This window comes from Pundamilia nyererei, unplaced genomic scaffold (genome assembly GCF_000239375.1).
Source record: "Pundamilia nyererei isolate P.nyererei 1_Seehausen unplaced genomic scaffold, PunNye1.0 scaffold00098, whole genome shotgun sequence".
NCBI classification, from domain to species: Eukaryota; Metazoa; Chordata; class Actinopteri; order Cichliformes; family Cichlidae; genus Pundamilia; species Pundamilia nyererei.
In genome coordinates, this window is record NW_005187499.1 from 1,163,472 (window position 1) to 1,183,855 (window position 20,384).

The following is a 20,384-nucleotide window of genomic DNA, read 5'->3' on the forward strand; positions in this document are numbered from 1 at the left end:
CTGTCTTCATTTATGTTGGAAGTGATAGCAGAGCTGTACATTTGAATTTTTTCAGAAATCTCTCAGTCAGAACATGCTATATCATGTTTAGGTAACTAGCGAAACTAGCGAGCTAACTTCCGCTAGCTTCCTGCTAACTTCTAACTCCGTTAAATGTAATACATTTTGTTTTCATGGATGCCTGGAAGTTAAACTTCATAGTTACACCTGGTAAAGCAGCAATGCTGATCGTTTTATTAAAGATGAAAGAATTTAGACAGTTTTTAACTCTTAAGTGATGCTGCAGTGTTCGTTTGACCTGAAGTGTACGGAGTTTAGGACCCAGATTACTCCCAGATTTAAGAGCATCTTAGTCCGACAAATACGACAATAACGACGGCCGCTTGTATGTTCTACAAAAAAATGTGCTTTGTTGTGTATCTGACGGACAAACACCAAACCAGTTCCACATCACTGAAGTTGCACCATTTTTACAAACCAATTCTGGTTCATCTGTTTCACTCAGCAATCGGCCATGTGCGTATGAAAACAAAGGCACTGCGCATACGCGTTTTACTCATATCCTATCGCGATATTTCATTTTCCTATCGTTGCCTAACATTATACCGGTATTACCGTGAACGGTATAATATGGCCCAGCCATATTATACTATTTCTTTTCCATATGGGTAGATAGTCAAACTTATGGATCAGATCCAGGGATATGTGAATATTGAATGTGTTATTCCAAAACAAATCTACTACTCTGACTTCTTTCAACTCTACTGAGAAGTCCTCCAGACTTTGAAACTTAGCACTAAAAGGTTTCCCTCAAAAAAAACAAAGTGGTCCCAGGACTGACGAACACTTCTTTTGTGTTTCTGAGCATTTAGCTGTGCCTCCTGTGTTGCGCTTGTCTGAATATCGCTGCCTTTTGTCTGTCTTGCTTTCATTTCAATTCCTGGTTTATTTTAAAGGTTAGTTCTTTTTGTGGATATTTGGGTTTTTAATTCCTTCTTTTATTCCCTTCCCTACCCTTGTTATTTTCTTGTGTCACTTCACCCTGGTGTTTACACAGTTTGCATTCATCCTGCTGGCTCTCTGCATTTGGTTTCCTCTTCTTCAGTTGCATTGGTTTGTTGGATTTTCACATTTTGGCAAAATGTTGTTCAATTCAGCCAGACGAGTCCCTGTTTTTAATCTTGATAATTCCATTAAATTCCCCTGAATGCTCTATTAGTACTGTGTGAATGTTGTGGATGATTGTATGTGCACGCGTGCCTGGCTTTTGTATTTGTGTGTGCATGGGAGGAGTTGGTATTGACAGATGGCCTGCTCTCCGTGAACAGAGAGAAGCTGCTTAATCAAGAGAGGGAGAGAGTTGGCGCTGTCCCGAGTTGCTCTGCCTCCGTTTGATAGAGAAGTGTATTTACTTGGTCACAGCCTTCTTCCTGGATCGGTTCATTGCCCATCTAATCGATGTCTACTCTATTTTTGTACGGCTTCTCTCGCAAAGATTTGTCCCTGATTCTTTCTCTGTCTTGTTTTCATTCTTCCTCCTGATCCCCCCCCCCCCCAAATTCATCAGTGACAGGTGGCTGGTGGCTCCCGTCCCCCTCCTTCCTTTTCCTCTGCTTGTCTTTTGCTGTGTGCTGTCAAACAGATAGCCTGCCAAGGTGCTCCCCATGAATTTCCTGCTCCGGGGTCTGATCGGGCAGTTCTTGGCCGCTTCAGATTGTTTGACTTTTTCAGCCGTCTGAAACTCTCTGGAGGGCTGGGGTGTTTACCTTGGGAGCTGTAGATGTAGGGCACGGGCATGGGCACGCTCACACAAGCAGACTGTATGCGGTCCCAATTCAGCAGGCAAATTGGATCATCTGGTCGAAATAAGTTATTTTTTATTGATCCAGTCTTTTGTGGTTGTGTCCTATTTTCAGCTGAACTATGAATAGATTATGTCTGCTGATGGAATGCTATAGATTTAAGGTTTTGGATTAAACCAACCATCAAATATAATTCCTTTATTTTACAGTAAAGTCAAGAGAAAAGCTCCAAGCTAAAGAATGTTATATAAACTTAATTCTCTGCTATTGCGCCACAAAATGGGAACAGAAATGCACTGCACTTGTATTCCTTTATAGCTAAAGACTGCATGCATAGTCTGTTTCCCAAAGACTGGATATAAAACTTTGTACTTTCCACTTTATGGTTCTATTTTCATAATTCCTGTATTATCGACATGTAGCCTCGAGAACGAGGCCTGACATTACACTGTGTGGTTTGGTTTCAGGTTTCTGTCTTTGGGAGAAAAATGGTTTGTATTGATTCAGTTTGTTCAACATAAGATGAAATGTCTTTCGTTTTAACCGTTTTGACCCCACTGACCCATTCACAAATCTATATTTCCATGTGCACGCTATTGTGGAGAAACTTTGCTGAACCCACAAAACCTCAGTGTCATGTTGTCATTGTCATGAAGGGAGCAGTTAGCTATGGATGCAAATATGTTCCTATGCACTAATAGCATTTGCCCAATGGCAATAGCTATTAGTGCAAAAAGACCTTTGGTCCTATCAAAGTCTATGGGGAAACCGCTTTATCTCTTAACTTTTGTAAACATTTAACTGCTGAGTTCTTGAGGTCAGTCATTTGATTTGGGTCATACTGAATAAAAAAAGCCAAGTCTCGGTTACACCATGTTTCAAAATTGAGCATTATCTTGGGTATGAAACACGCAACTGCATGACTTGTCAATCACAAGTTGTTTGCCAAAGACTGTGTAGTATCACAGTCAGACCCACCCCTCCACATCATATGCATTTTTTAGCAGTCATGGAGGTTATACTGTCTCTGGGACTGACTTTATATTGAAGCCAGTCTCAAGTGGTTCTTCAAGTAACTGCAGCTTTTTCAGTTTAGCTTTATTTTTCCAAACCAGGAAAAGTTTCAGCTTGTACATCTTGTCACTTGGCAGATCTTTTTAGTTTTATAGTTGGTCTCCTGCAGTGAATACTTTCTCTTTAACAACAAACAGCAGAAAAACTAACTAGGTTCTAGCTTTAATGTTTGCCGTAGGTGCTGTTAGTGTACAGCGGTTTATCAAGGAAGGTTGGTGGTTTGATTCTTGGCTGCTGCAGTCTGCATGCCAAATGCCATCGGGAAAGATACTAAGTCCAAGTTTCTCCGATGCGTTCACTGGAGTGTTAGACAGAAAGCATAGAAAAAAGTGTTGGTCTACATAAGGCATGTTTTATAAAGGGCTTTGATTGCTTAAGTAAAGTAAAAAAGCGCTATATAAGAACCAGTCCATTTATCATGGCTTTAATGAAAGTCTAATCTCCCTGACCACAAGGTCAAACTTAAATGTAAAAGCACGTTTTAGCCACAGACAGTTCAGTTTCCTTAATCTTGACTGTCTAATATCACTCACCCAACAATAGCTGTGTGACTGCTGCAACAGCAGAGAAGACATTATTTTGAAAGCATGCTAGACTGGCTCAGCAAGTGATCAGCTGGGAGGGACTGAGCCACGATTGCTTGCTGGGCATGATTTTTTTCAGTTAGCTTGCCATGACCGATTTTGCACCCACGGACCACCTTCAGTCCAGTGTAAACGCAGCCAGCTGAATCGAGAGGAAACGCAATAGAGGGCGAACATGGTCCCAGGCAGTTACAAGCTGCTGTTTCTGCAAGAGCCACTCGGGCTAATTGAGCCTCTGTGACAGGAAGCCCCGACGGGATGTTGGTGCTCACTTTTAAGAGGGTCAGGCAATTCAAAGTGAAGCGTGACAGGCACATAGTCAAGTTGAGCAAAGAACCCCTCTGAGTCCTCTCGTGGGACAGTGATAAAAATTTGAGTACTTGGAAATAGCATTGATGCCATTCCCATGGCTTTGAACAAACACACCAGCAGGCACTGGAGAGGCAATTTTAAAAAGCAGTTGAATAACAAATGATCAATTTGTTGGCGGAATGCAACACGATCTTCTGTAATGGTTAGTAGACACCTGACATTCCACACCTGCTCTGCTGTCACCTGATCTCTCTTTTTACATGTGCACACCGGTCTGTTCCACCAAGGTGTTTGTATAATACATGTGTGTGTTTGCAATTCACAGGACCTCTCCACACTGCAGTGCGATGTGTGTATCCTGGTCTTCTCAGTGACAGACAGGCGAAGTTTTCACCGCACCGCCCAGCTCCGCCTCCTTCTCAGGGAGTCCCAGCCACAAACCCCAATCATCCTTGTGGGCAACAAGAGTGACCTAGTGCGGTCCCGTGAAATCAGCTCCGAGGGTAGGTAGAAGGATGGATGCTGGTGTGTAGTATAACCTGTATGTAAAAAAAGAAAGACCCATGATGAATTCTCACATTCTTCCCAGTAACCTCCCAGTCACCCCTGTACCAACTGTAACAGGGAGCAGATTTTTAGACTGCCTCAGTGCTGAAACTGTTAGCATGGGGTTGTGGTAATATGAATACACATTACTGCAATAACATTAGTGCCTTCTCTGGATTTTAAAAGAAGACACTTTCAACACATAACTAGAATTTTAGCTGTAATCATCAAGGGAAATGTAAAAAAATGCATTTACACCAGTGCATTCATGATGACTCATTTATTATATTAGCAAAATCCAGGTGTATGGAGGGCCACAAGTGCCAACATGAATTAAATGAATACACAATTAAATTATTTATTAAATGTTTTAAATTATTTGAAAGCCCATGTAATTAATTATTTATATATCTAATTAATTAATTAATTCCCATTTTTAATCATTAATGACACATTCAATTAATTATTTAATAATTTATTTTATTCATTTTGGCATCTGTGGACCTCCGTATTTTTGTGCTGCACTTTTTATTCATTTTGTATTTAGTGATTAATCTAACTAAATCCCATCTTGGATACAAACAGAGAACCTAACATTGCATTCGCAGGGGAATGATGATTTAAAAATGCACGACAAACAAATTAATCAGACATTTTCCTGCAGTAGCTTCTCTCACAAAAGAAGTGTGTTCCAGAGGTTTACTGTTTTTATTGCGAGACTAAATCTGATTAAAGTTTAAAGCGTCAGTGGTGAGCGCAGACAAATATGCAATTCCTTTGAAAATGTACAAAGTCCTAACATCAGCGCTGCAAAAATCACAGAAGCCTTCTTTGTCATTGCTGTTTTCCAGTTTTTAAACCTTTAATCTCTGCAGTTGACATATCTGACCGTGACGCAGCTGCCTAACTTTCCCATGGACTCTGCCTCATTTGTAATGTTTATCATGTACGGGCTTATTGGAAATGATGTTTCTGGGTGAATGACGCAAGAAAAGAAACAAATGAAAAATTGTAATGCACTCTCTTTGTCCACTTTCCTTTATTCCTCCCCAAATGTAACATCCTAAACACACAATAGGATCTGGTCAGTACCGATGCTTTCGGTGCTGGTTATAATAGATAAGAATGCCTAAAAGCCCAAAATGAAAATGTTTAGTTAATAGGCACACATTTTCCCCAGAGAATAGTGTGTGCTTTGTACAATTACTCATCAGTCCCTTCTGTTTACCCTCTTCTCTGCCTTGGCTGATCTGTCTCTCTCTGCACGCTGTTTTACCATAAATCTTCCTCAAGGCTGACATCATCTCCATTAGAAGCCGTCTTTGGGGATCTATCTTTGATCAGCAAAATCAATTTCTTCACTGTTTACAATATCCAGGGATTAATGCTCTGTGGTAGACAAAGTTCCCATGAGGAGATCTGTTGCTACAAACTGATGAGATGTTAATATGGAGTAACTATGAAAGCTGTTTACCCCAGTTGGCTTTTTAAAAAACAAAAATGTTGTATTATTCTACCGAACTCAATCAAAGTGGGCGTGATTAGGCTTTTTGAGAGTGATGAACAGAATGACTGTATAGTATAAAAATCAAATAAGAAAAGTTGACCAAACACAAGATTTCCTTGGTGGTTGATTACTCACCTCTATATACACAGGTAGCCAAATCAAGTCAAGAAACCATAATTTCATGTTATTTATTGAGTTAAAAAAGCAGCATAAATCCCACAGATCTTAGAGTTAACTTTTCTTTGCTAAACAACCCTGCTGGGCAGCGAGCTTCGCACGCTTTTGCATATTTTTGGCGTTCGGCACTGAAGTTAAATAAATTCAGTGAGGGAGAAACAAGCAATTCTACACTGAATTCATTTGGTGACAATCCACTGAACACAGATCAGACCACGGGCAGGTTATAATTTGGCTGGACTTTTATGGGCGAATTTTTATGAAGCTCTGCCAGGCAAACCCATTACCCGGATTTCATTAATGTTTCAAACCGGAGCTGGGTGAAGAGTGGTGGTAGCTGAAAAAAAAGAGAGAGAAAGAGTGACAGCCCAGTTTGACCTTGATCTAAATTTGTAATTGTGTCATATATGGCTGTGATCTTAAGCCTTCACTGTCATCTCTGCAGTTTCAATTTATATTCATTTATATATTTAACTCCGTGTCCCTCGGCGCAGCTTGATGTTTTGTTTTTTGTTTGTTTTCCAGAAGGCATATCTCTGATTGGATAATCTCCCTTTTACAGGGCACAGCTGCTCTTACAATCTTTACGTATGTTTGTCCTCATCATATATTCACAACTGGCTGCATTTACATCCACATATTAAACGTGCTAACAAGCAGACTCCCTCATCTCGCTCTATCTTCTCGCTGCTTGATGTCAGCGAGGCGGTTTCAAAGAGAGGGCTTTGATAAGAGGAACGGGAAGGAGAGGAGTGACGCAGGGAAGGGCAAATGTACGAGAATGCTGTGCGTATGAAAGAGAGCCTCAATTTGGGGTGATGTGTGAAATGCATAGTGGAGCGGCGCGTGCGCTGGGGAAGAGTGCGGCTTATTTTGCCCTTCAAAAGAACCACTCTGAGTTCTTACACAATCAGATTGGGCATATTTCAGCAGAGGTTATACTGTTTGTGCTACATCCATGTGCCAGTTTTGCCACACATCAATATTGTGAGTGTGCATCTCTAAAATTTTTGTTATTAGGTAGCATTCATTTAAAAATTACTAATGGCCTGCCAGTGTTATTGAATTCTGCTCTTTTTTGACTATTCAGTCACAAAAGTTTTTAAAAAACCCCACAAGCCGCTGCTGCTGGCTGTGACAGGCGTAAAAACTAAATTGTCTCATTTGTAATCTGGACGAACTGTCATTGATCGGAGATCAGCTTCACTAGCAGATAAAATGAAAGCTTAAATTGTGAGTCTGAATCAAAGTCTGGACAGAGTGCATGTTAGCCCTTACTCGACTCAGCTTTTAATGCTAAAGCAATTTTGATGTGAACATCCAGTGACTTACTGTAATGTGGAATGATTGCTCGTCCTACCAAACTGTCCTAAAAAAGCCAACTCATCTCTGCAGCTCTACCATGCATTTACTTTTAACTCTTTGGATTGGTTTTATTACTGTAAATGTACATAGATCATTTAAGTGGAACCCAGTGAATAAATAAAACCTTTTCAAACCACTTATAATAAAGCTAGGCTAGATAACGTGTACTCATATCACATAACAACAGAGTCAAAGTAAATATGTGGACCCTGATATTATTTTAAGGACCTGTTGGGGACAAAAGAAAAAGTAAAGTAGGGCCATGAACATGTTTTAAATGAGATGCAAATGATATGCTGATGTGCTAGATAGATAACTTCATGATCTATAGATGGACAGACTCTTTCAAAACTTGAATATGTTTTTGTCAGAAAAGTTTCATGCTTTTTTTCCTGAGTTCGGAAGTTTAACAAATACCCAGCAAACAGAAGCACTATGGCCACATCCACTTGGGGCCCATGCATGATGAGTGTGGGTCTGCTTGTGCTTATGCAGGCTCACAGTTCACCAACATCTGCAACATCTTAAATATGGCAATGTACAATTAAAGACTTAGAGCAATCCAACTCTCTCATCTTCATGAGGGAATCTTCAAGTTCGGCACAAATTCTCTTGAGATTACAGTTTGTTGTAGTATCCACACTAAATGTATGGTTACTTATTTCTTCGATGCCTAAAACTCAAGAATTCATACACTAACCTATTATTATAGCCAAAAGGTTAACAGTCAACATCACAGAGTTGAGCAAAATACATGGTCATGTCATGGTCATGGTTTACAGCTGGAAAAAGACAGAGTGCCCATTTTATGTTGAGAAGTAGTTGCTGCAAAAAGTGATGATCTTGGAGTTTGTTTATGTGTCAGGGTCAGGTAAAAGTAAAGACAAAGCTGTTGAGTTACTAGTCCAGAGCATATATATGTGCCATATTGCACAATGATATAAGTATTATTAATCAAGATTAATAGACTGAGTATTGTGTACACATATTGGACTGTACTTGCTCACATAAAGAACCTAACGATCGGCACTATATCAGCACTGTGTTGTGTTTGTGCTTTGGTGTGAGAAGCAACAAGAATGTACCTACCTGTTGCTATAAGGTTTTATTGATGGGTTTGTTTTGGAGCATTTCTGACCCCTAGTGGCCAAAATATGATATTTGCTGCTTTAATATTAAAAAAACCATAAAGAAAGGGTTTGGGCAGGCAATAATAACAAAGCTTTGAGGATTGTTAGTTGGAAAACTGAATTTGATAAATCAATGTTAGATTTTTATCTGCAGTAATGTCAGACAATAATATGTCAACTACTGTGTGCTTTTAATGAAATTTGGTCAGAAACATGCATTCGGTGTATTTGCATTGTGATATATTTGAAATAACTACACTTATCCTTGGTTATAGATGTCTCTGTATACATCAATAAAATGCACTGAATGAACAAAAGAGGAATCTAAATCAAATCAATATTTGGTGTGACCACACTGACTTCTTCTAGGTGCACTTGCACACAGTGTTTGAAGGAACTTAGCTTGCAGGTTGTTCCAAACATCTGGGAGAACTAACCACAGATCTTCTGTAGATGTAGGCTTCCTCACATCCTTCTGTCTCTTCATATAATCCCAGACACACTCGATGATGTTCGGGGCCATACCATCACTTCCAGTACTTCCAGTACTTCTTTACGCTGAAGATATTTCTTAATGACCTAGTGGCGGTATGTTTGGGGTCGTTGTCCTGCTGCAGAAAACATTTGGGGTCAATAAACAATCATTAATTTTTCTGAAAGCATTCTTTGTTTAAAGCATTTTTCTCACCTGCCTAAAACGTTTGCACAGTACTGTACATAGTTATACATTAGATTAATTTATGGATTTAGGATTATCATAAATTTCTATAAAGGATATTGTTTTTGGCATGGTTTAAGTTTCAAGACACAGTAGGCTGTGCATTTCTTGTTTTCCTCAAGCTTTGTATAGTCAATCAAAATTAGTGGAAACACGGTTTAGGGGAAATTCTTGTTTGTTTTGGGGGGGTTTTGCTTTTTTTGCTGTGCAACTTAAATCAAGGCAGCAAGTGCAAAATGTGCACGCTGGCGCATGCTCGTTGCTGTCAACTCGTGTTGGCTCTTGGCTTCAGCGTACACTTGATGATGTGAGTAGAAAGAGGCGGTAGAGAGGGTAGGAATGAATAATGAGAGATGCCTATACTCAGCAGATTCTTTTGTCATAGAAAAACAACAACAACAAAAAAAAGGGGGGATTGTGGTCAGCGATATGCAAATGCTGCATCCATGTTCCCGGGGCGCATGACAACAATGTTCTCATGTTGTCTCTGGACAGGCCACGTGTACATTTTTTTGTTTTTTTTTCTGACATGTGAACTTGACAGAGGCAGCTCTCCGACCTGCTTGCCTAGCCAACATCCTTCTAAAAGTACCTGAGGCCTTTCTGAGAGAGCTAAAGTCATAAAGTCTATTTATGGCATGTACAGTGACACTTTTATGCTGCTATGTCTCACCTACCCCCTCTTGCTACATCTCTCCCTGCCTCTCTATCCTCACCACCCAGTGATACACACACTGTCACTCTGGGAACATATTTATCATTTGCTCAATATGGTGTTGGTGTGGCCTTGCTCCTCAGGCCTTTGATTAACCCTAGAACACTATCGCTATAAATAGTAACACGATCACTAATGCCGGGTGATTTATACCCGGTATAATATAACCAATGAACAGTAATCAAATATATCAAAATATGACAACACATGACAAATTAGAGTGGTCTTCTTTTACTTTCAACTGTGCCATGTCTAACAAAATGACTCCTAAAACAAAATAATGACTCTGGAAAGCTGGTCTTTGGTCCACCCATTCCTGGGACATTTGAGACTTCCCTGGTGATGGCACAGGCTCCTCGACACGCAAACAGCTGCAGGAGTGAGAAATCATGTAAATGTATTTTCTCGGGTGTAAATCACCCAGCGATAGTGTTCTAGGGTTAATATGCACTCTGGCTCCGTTTGCTTAGTTGGCGTTCTTTCTGTCTTTCCCCTCCTGTCTCCGTCTGTCTCCTTCCCCTTCTCCTGCATGTTCACATCATCTGCCGTCTCGCATGTCATTCCCTGTCGGGATCTCCTTCTTGCTTTATGAGTCACATTTCCTCCTTTTCATCACTGTTGTCTTTCTTCACCAGTCTTTTCTTTTCTAATGGTCAGGATATAGGTAGAGAGCCCCATCCCTTGTCTCATCTCCTCACCATGTTTTCTCATCTTGGTTGCTTTCCTCTTTGCTCTCCCTTCTTTTTTCCCCTCTTTCATCTCCTTTCTGTTCTCCTGTCCTCATTTTATTTCCTATTCGTTCCCTCCTACCTCCCCTGCTCTTGATATCTTTCTTGTCCTTGTCTCATCTCGTTGTCTCAGCTCCTCTCCATATTCTTCCTCCCACCTCTCTCCTTCTTACCTTGTCTTCATTTATTCTCATCATCTTTCTTGCTTTTCTATTCATCTCCTCTTATTTCCCTCCTTTCCTTTTCTCTTCTTCTGCTTTTCTCCTCCACTCGTTTCCTTTGTTTTGTTGCTTATTTTCCTGTCACCTCTTCACTTTTACTTTTGTCTGATCTCCTCCTGCTTTCGATCTGCTCCTTTGCTTCTCTTATCTCGTTTAATGCTCTTACCTCATCTTTTTATTCTCTCTTCTCCTTCATCCTCTCATGTTGTACCCCTCTCAGCCCTCTCCCCCTTCAATTCAATTTTGCAAGCTCCCTTTTAACAGGTTATTCAATCAGCTGTTGTAGGTATTAGTAAAAGTCCTGGTAATCTGGTCTGGGATTTGCTGTATTTCCTCTCTCTCTTACCTCACCCACTATTAGGTGACACTGCAGACGTTCAACAGCTGCTGTGTGCTTGGATTATTAGACCCAGATCAAATCTGGAGCTGTTTTTCCCTAGTGCAATACCCGTGTAACACTGGTGTGCATATGTTTATGCTGTGCAAAAGCAGCCACACCAAAACCAGACTGACAAGTTGCATTGGAATGGCCTTAATTTGAAATATAATATCATAATATAATGTAAGCATTATAGGATCAGTGTTTTGAACTCATTTTCAGGTACAAGTCCACATCCAAGAAATCAGACCAAACTCACCAACTGAAAGCCCTGAAAAGTTTTGGAAGAAAACTTTAAGTCACCATGAGAGGATCATATGTGACCACATAGAAGAATTCTGTTATTTTACAGTCTGGTTTTTGTTCTTCTTCTAGGAAACTTTATTAAATCTTTTGTCACCTACTTCTTTGCTTCACCCACTGATCAACCATTTAATTAAAAGTCCCACAAGAAGTAAGGTTAACGCTATAATGCCCTTTGTATCATATTTGATACATGAGTTTCTGAGACCTCTATCTCATCAACATGATCGATACTTGCTATAATTTCAAAATTTAATGGCCAAAACTCTCTTTTTTTTGGTCTAAAATGAACATTGTTGCTAGCAAAAAGTTGCCAAAAATGCCCAATTGATCAAATGTGATACAAAAATATATAATAAATATATAATAAAAATATATCATACACAACATAATATAGCAAAAAGGTTTTTGTGGAATTTGTTATAAGGGTTAATAAACATCTCAGTTCGAAAAAATCAGAATTTTCTGGCTTTTTTTTTTTTTGATGGGTTGGGTCTTACAGGGTTAAGATGATCAGATTTTTTTTTGATGTTCTGTCTTTGATATACAGTTAGGGGAGTCATTTTTTGATCAGCTCCTGAATTTGTTAAGTTTTACTCACAAAGGAATGAAAAACAGTCTCTAATTTTACTGTAGTTTTTAATGGAGAGAGACAGAATACCAATGAGATGCAAATGATATGCTGATGTGGACACACAAGATTGTAGACCTTCATACAAGTCTCCTGCACACACTACAAGACCATCAGCAACAAGCTTGGTTAGAAAGTGACAACTGTTCGTGCAATTATTTGAAAATGAAGAAATACAAAAATGACCATCAGTCACTCTTGGTCTGAAGCTCCATGTAAGATTTAGCCACGTGGGGTCAGGATGGTCATAAGAAAGGTAGTTGATCAGCCAGAAAATACACAGGAGGAACTTGTTGATGATCTGAAGGCAGATGGGACCACAGTGACAAAAAACACCACTGGCAACACACTACACCATTATTGGATTGTAATTTTGCAGTGCCTGCAAGGTCCTCCTGTTCAAGAAAGCACATGTACAGGACTGTCTTAAGTTTTCTAGTGAACATGTAAGTGATTCAGATAAAGTGCTACGTTGCAGATGAAAGTACAATCAAGCCCTTTGGCACTGATGCAACCTGCTATGTTTGGAGGAAGAGAAATGCTGAGGAGGACTTAAAGAACACCACCCCCTGCCCTACAGCACAAGTACCACCACAGTCAAGCATGGAGGTGGAAACATTATGCTTTGGGTGTGTTTTTCCTGCTAACGGTACAGGATGACTTCACCGCATTGAGGGGCCAAGGGACAGGGCAGTGTCCATAAAATGTTCCCTCAGCTGGAACACTGATGACGGGTCGTGGATCGATCTTCTAGTATGATGAAGACCCAAATATTTATTTTAATAAATGATATGAAACTCAGTTTATACCTTTTATGTAAGTTTTTTTCTGGATTTTTGGTTGATATTCTGTCTCCCTCCTCCATTAAAATGAAATTACCATAAAAATTAGACACTGCTCATTTCTTTGTATGAGAGCTAACGTAAAAATTCAGCAGGGGATAAAATAATTAGCTCCCCCACTGTACTGCTAGAATGGTGGCTCATTTTAATCATTGCCAAAGTTTCAAATAATGACATTAGCATATTTTTAAGTAAAAAAGAGAGCATATCTAGTCATCTCAAGTACACAGCTATTTTAGGAAAAGGTCCCATAAACCTACACTATAATGCCAAACATATTTGCTTGTCTGCTTTCACATGCATATCAGCTTGAGGGAGATGCTATGCTTAATGCATAGGGTTTAATATGATGTCACCCTATGATGTATGATGTCATGTTTATGGACATTTTTGACCATTCTTCCAGAAGCACAAGTCAAACATGGATGTTGGACGAGAAGGCCTGGTTTGCAGACTCCGCTCTAATTCATCCTAGAGGTGTTCTATGAGGTTGAGGTCAAGACTCAACCTGCAGGCCAGTCAAGTTCTTCATACCAAACCTGCTCATGTTTTTATGACCCTTGCTTTATTTATGAACTGATTTGCACTCATGTTGGAACAGAAAGGAGCCACTTACAAAGTTGGGAGCATGAAATGTCACACTAAGAGTTCCTTTCACTGAAACTAAGAGGCTGAGCACAACTCCAGAAAAACAACCCCTTGCCATAATCTCCCTGTGCTTCAAGCTTTACACTCGGCACAATCAGTCAGACAAGTACTGTTCTTCTGGCAACCGCCAAACCCAGACTTATTCATGGGCCATGCAGACAGAGAAGCGTAATTCGTCACTCGAGAGAACACGCCTCCACTGGTCCAGTGGCCGCATGCTTTACACGCAGTGGTGCTTGGTGATGTAAGGCTTGGATGTGGCCACTGAAACCCATTCTATCAAGCTCTCTATGCACTGTTGTTGAGCTAATGTGAAAGCAGCATGAAGTTTGCAGGTCTGTAGCATCTGCTCTGCAATTTTACGTGGCCTATGACTTTGTGGCTGAGCTGCTGTTGTTCCCAATCTCTTTCACTGCGTTACACCACTAACAGCTGGCTATGGAATAGTGAGGAAATTTCATGACTGGACTTGTTACACAGGTCACATCCTGTCATGGTACTATGCTGGAATTCACAGAACTCCTGAGAACAACCCATTCTTTCCCAAATGTTTCTGATTTTATATACCTGTGGCCATAGAAGTGATCGAAACTAGAGATGGCACGATACCACTTTTTTATGTCCGATACCGATACCGATATCATAAATTTGGATATCTGCCGATACCGATATGAATCCGATATAGTGTTTTTTAATCAACAAAACTGTTTTTTAAATATCTTGCTGCATTTTGTATAAGTTCATACTCAAGTTTAAAACAACAACTACACTAAAGCTATTCTGTTATACCTGTATGCAAAAAAAAATTATTTCATAGTTCAGCAATACTGATCAATCTAATAAACTTAAACCTACACCATCCTCCCTATTCTGGTATTTTAAAGAGTACTTAGCGTAAATATTAAGCAACCTAGCTAATAGGGTTCCAACTCCCAGCAACAACAAAAATAAATAAATAAAAAATAGGGAACCACGCCTCACGCTCCACCTCATGATGCTTAATCGACGTAATCAACCTTAATTTGATGCAGTGTGAAAAAAATGCACAGAAATCAATTATTTTTCAAGAAATATTAAATAGATTCAACATCTTTCTTCAACAAAATTGCAGACTGCACAGATGGTACCTTCCCAAAGGAAAAAGTACTATAGCTTACTAGGGTATATATATTAGACTTAATAGTTACTATATACAGTAATGGACTTCTATTCATTTTGCATCAAATTAAAACTTTGAGTGTCAGATAATTATTTATTAAAAGCTAGACATTTTAAATGAGAATAAGAAAGAAAAGTATGTCTTTGTGCCCCCTTTTCCCTGTTAATGCCCTATCGGCCCCCCTGGCTAAACTTTGCTAGATCTGCCCCTGCACAGTTACCAGCGTCAGCTACGTAGAAAAAGATCCTGGAGTAGAAAGTAATATTAAATAAATTCTAACAACAGCTGATCAAGCTTAAACGTGCTGCTGTTGTTCAGCCGCTGGTTTCCTCTTTCTGGTGCAAAATGGGCCAAAAGCAAACTAGAGACACGGACTCGCGACAGAAAAGCCGATCAGCTGATCGTTAAGCAGTTTCATGATTGAAGTAGCAGCAGGAGAGGCAGTCGCTTGTTAAGCTTAACGCAGGAATGCTTTACAAACATTCAGAGATGGACTTACACACTTGCTTTACTTCTCTCGGGATAACTTTGTCGGAGATGAAATGCCGGGTTGCTAGCGAAGCTCCACATGCTATCCAGACCAACGACAGGTCCCGCATGCCACAGCCGCTCTCACGTGATGCATACTGCTCCGTGCTAACGTTCTGAGGTGAGTTACGGCGTGTTGCAAGTTTTGTGAGGTGCTTTCGTGATATTTAATGGATCGGATTACATTTTTTATTTTTCTCCGATATCCGATCCAGTAATTTAGGTCAGAATCGGACCGATACCGATACGTAATATCGGATCGGTCCATCTCTAATCGAAACACCTGAATTCAATTATTTGGATGGCTGAGTGAATACTTTTGGCAATACAGTGTACTACTCAGAGCATCAGTTTGTGAGTGGAACCCAGTCGGAACGTAAAGAGGTGACCTTTAGATATGGCCTGTCTTTGTCTGCACCTCGTTAAACCAGCACGTTACAGGCGAAGAGGAGAGAAGCAGTTTACAATAAAACAAAAGAGAACTATTTTGAACTGTGAACCAAACAGAGCCATTGTAATAGAGTCTGAGATTTAAGAAATACCCGGGGATATTACCTAAAGATGGAACACACATTAAACATAAGCTAAGGATAAGTGAAAAAAATGGAATGCACATTTATGTAATTATGCAATTATTGGTCTAAAAAAAAGCTATAAATCTTTTATTGTTCAGAAATATTCCAATTAGAGTTCATTGTAACGTGCATTTAATAGAAGAATCAGGACTACTCAGGAGAGCCTCAGTCACTCTGGCACATTTAATATAAAATTACATAATTGAAAGGTTCAGCTTATCTGAATTTGCTTTACTTTTTGTGCTGTTTTCCATCCATTGTGAGTAGACAATTGAGTTTTTATCAGCACTTCATCTGAGTATTATTGTGCTCTTGACATCATTTTTTCTAAACTAATACTCTAAAATGTCCTCACAAAACCCAAACATAATTGTTCTACAGCTGTGACCTCTTCCCGCTGCCGTCATTTTAAGTTCCTGCGGTGTATTTCTAAAAACAGTTATTGTGAGTGCCAATAATACACTTAAAAGACCTTTCCAGCACGTGGCTGCTTGTGAGCTCTCAGATTTTAGCTCTGTGCAGAGCAGGAGTAAAAGCTAAAGCACAGTTGAGGGAGAGCAGTGGTTGTGCCATTTGAGTTAACAAAGAAAGCCATTTGTTGTAGAATGATCTGTATCTGTCAGCTTTCCTTATCACTGTGGCTTGTTTGGCCAGGGACAGACGGGCGCTTTTAGCTGATATCCTGGGCCTTGTCAACAACATGCTTAGTCACCTGTCCTTATTCACGAGAGTCACACTGAGATAGAAAGCATTTCCCTGCTGCCAAGAGATTTGAGCTTATACAGCCCAGGCCACATTTAACCCCATCTTGGCTCAACTGTCTCACTGTGTCCTTGTGGACTCACCTGTGAATGCTGATTTTACAAATGCACAATAATCAGGGCCTTGTGGTAGAATTAAGATTCCTTAGTTTTGTGGTGCTGTAAGAGGCAGATAAAATTACAAATAAGAAATGCGCATTTCTTGATAAAAAACAACATTTGTAAATGATAGAGAGCTGTTTGTACTGCAAGTTTCTTATTGTACTAATTTATTTCAGCTGCATCACAGTGTTTCATCCATTGTCATGAAGTTGCATTTGTTCGTATATGATGACTTCATACTTCATAGTATTTTTGTAGAATTTGGGAAAAGCAACATAACCCTAACCCCAGGTTGGCTTACTTTTCTTCCGAGTCTTTTAACAGTAACACACAACCTCCATAGGTGGTTGGAGGCTGCTCACGCAGAAGTAAACTATGGTGGCCCTGAGAGTTCAAACGCACTGCAACTTTAGAAAAATCAGCAAGTAGAAGAATGGCAAAAACTCACAAAATACAGTGGAAGTGTTTTTGGGGAGTGAGTAACAACAGAACAGCTTTTGGAAGTGACAGAATGGGAAACATGCGAATGATATCACTGAGACACGTTTAAAAGAAGCCAACGATGTGTCTGTGTGAGGGGGGGAAATATGCAGGTAATGTGTGTTTTAAATGCATTATTCTTATAACACTGCAGAGCCATGCTTTCTAGTAGCCATTCTGTCACATTATTGTTGCCTCAAAGAAGCTTCAACTTTGTTTTTTTCTATTTCCATTGTGTTTTCTATGCTTTTGAAACATTTCTTCTTTGTGTTTTCTTAAGTTGCAGTGCTTTTGAACTCTGTGGGCCACCCTGGTAAGCCACATCAGGACACGTGACAGGAAATAATTTGATTTCTAGTCTCAATGTTCATGAATGAAAAATATAATGTTGTTTTTAAACGCATAAAATAGCGCAGTCTAAAACCCACCACAATTCCCCTTCCTCTTTTATTTCTCTGTTACTGCCGTAGCTTTCAGGCACAGTTTCAGAAGCACATTACACGGGGGAGAGTCCAATCCTCCCATCTCACACAGCCGGTCACGATTTTCTGTGAAAGGACTTCCAAACACTTAGAAAGCTAATAGAGATTTCAAAACTGCAGTGAGTGAGCTCTCAAGTACTACCTCGTGGTGATACACATCACACGGCAGCTGCGCTGTTTTCACAATCCAGTGTCCGTAAATTTCAAACTGCTGCCTCTAAATGCCATCTACAGCTGACATTATGTAGATCCTTAGTTATAAAATGCTTCCCAAATGTCTCTGTTTCCAACCAGAGGCCCAGTCCAGCGCCATGATGTTTGACTGCCTCTACTTGGAGCTCTCTGCCTCCTTAGAACACGGCACCAGTGAGCTGCTGGAGGCGGCAGTGCGGACCGCGAGGGGAGACTGCGTGGGCCCCGGATGGACGGATGGTGACCCCGGTGCTGGCCGCAGGGAGAGCCTGACGAGCCGGGCCAAGCGCTTCCTGGCTGGTCTCGTGCCCCGATCATACGGCCGAGACAGGGACCGGGATCGAGGCCGCTACAGGGAGATGAGCCGCCACAGGGGCAGCAAAATCCTTCGGCAGAAGTCCCGCTCCTGTCATGACCTCAGTGCACTGTGACACACACCCACACACATAAATGCAGGCAAATAGACACACTCAACATGACCACAGACATACACCAAATTGAAAGACATGGAGGTGGGTGGGGGGCTAAAAGACTGAGGAGTAAAAGGAGATCGAGTTGGAGGGACAACATGAAAAGGACTGGAGCAGGCTCACGGGAATGGGAAAATTAGAGAGGTGTAAGGAGAGAAATTTAGCCGCCGAAGAGGAAGGTCAGGGGAGGAGAAAGTGGGAGAAAACAATGAACAGATAGCCCGAAACTCATTTCGGGAGAACAAAAAATCAACGATAAGGAGGTGAGCTCCATTTGTTGCTCTGGCTTGGGTGAGTCAGTGAGCACTCGCTACCTGATGAGAGCCGGCGAGGGAAGATTAGCATGAGAGTTGGATCAAACTGGCGATTTGACGCTTAATGTCACGAAATGAGAAACAGACTGGGGTCACAAATAAACACACACCCAAGTAGCACGCACTGATAACGTAGAGACTGATAGCAATCTAATGTATACCTGTTATAGACCCTGTTTTATAGCATGCAGAGTAGACGATTTAAGACATGATCCTGTAGGTTTTACAGTTACACGATTCTGTACCTCAGTGGCCAATAGCTAATGCACAATCTAGCTAGTGTCTCTAGCAACGCCATCTCAAAGGCAAGACTATTTATAAAAGTGCTCCATCTCCACGCATCTTTGGCCACTTTCCACACTGCATCCACTGTTCTGTCCCCATATTGATTTAAAGTAGTGTTTGATGATACTGCCTGTGGCACATGTTCATTTGAGACTTTTATACACGGTTTAAAACGTCAGCACCCAAGCCATAACTTTGCTGAACGCACCACGAGTGATCAGCACAAAGAACCCTTTACTGGAGGATGTGAAGCAAAGGAGAAAAGGTCAAGACGGCTGTAAGGACTAAGCCGTTGGCAGGGATAACCAGACTGAACTCTTCTTCAATCGAAGCTGAGTCACAGAACACTGAGATACTCTCGAAGCGCAGGGGGACAAAACAAGAAAACCTAATCTACCTGTGGCTGTTTGATGTATTCCTTCTCTTCCCTTTTTTACCCACCGGCATCATTATTATGATGAATGATGATGATTCTTATAATCATTATTATTATTGTTATTATTATTATTATGTGTGTTTTGACTGAATTCTGTGGGGGCTGGCCACACAGGTGACCCAGAAAAGAACGTTCTGGAAACGTTGTTCTGATATCTCATCAAGCGTGGGGGCGTCACTGACACTTCCTCACTCGTTTGTCATCGTCTACTGAGCACTCTCGTCTTTACCACTGAGAATAAATAAAGATTTCTTTGACATCCAGTCCGAGTGTCTCGTCAGTTTTTTAAGACGCCACTAGAAAACGAGCGCCTCATTACAGCTGTCAGTCACACTGAGGGATGGTGTAATAAACCATCAGATGACTCGCAGGTATTCTGGACAGACTGGGAGATGGATTCTCAGGACACTGGCTCCATTTAGGGCTAGCAGCAAAAAAGATGCTGCCTCATCATTGTGCGCCTGTAACAAAATCTTAGGTTAAAAATAGATCGGAGGAAGGAATATGAACCAAGGCTTAGCAATATGAACTGCCTGAACTCCACCATATATACAGAACACTTGTAATTTGTGTGAAGTGATAAATTACCTGCTTAATGATGAGAGTGCAAAAAACAAATCCTTCTATAGCACTCACTCCTAGCCTTTTCAGTCTTACAAACCTGTGCAGTATCTTGCAGATCAACTGAAGTACCCCTTTGTTCCCACAGCCCTCTGCTCTGAATATGCTCATTTAAAGTGATGTTATATTGATTTTATTAATATGAAAGTGAATATCGTTACAATTTTTGTAGTTTTGTAGTTGAGTTAGTAGATAAACAAAAGCACACCATTTGCCTTTAGTTTAACCATTGTTTTTAGCACTATATAGGCTATCTGTAGCTTTGAGCTAATTACTTTAAGTCTTGCTAAATGTAAC

The 20,384-nt window shown here is 40.5% G+C and overlaps 1 protein-coding gene across 3 annotated transcripts in view; it reads left to right on the top strand.

Moving 5' to 3' along the window:
- Positions 1-19,724, top strand: part of rem2 (RAS (RAD and GEM)-like GTP binding 2) — a 39,694-nt gene extending 19,970 nt beyond the window's left edge. For all 3 annotated transcript variants that reach the window (XM_005740238.1, XM_005740236.2, XM_005740237.1), the window contains exons 4-5: positions 4,098-4,275; positions 18,064-19,724. In XM_005740238.1, coding sequence (XP_005740295.1) covers positions 4,098-4,275; positions 18,064-18,392 — 507 coding nt within the window. In that variant the 3' untranslated portion in view covers positions 18,393-19,724. The remainder of the gene's footprint in view (positions 1-4,097; positions 4,276-18,063) is intronic.
- Positions 19,725-20,384: the final 660 nt, after the last annotated feature.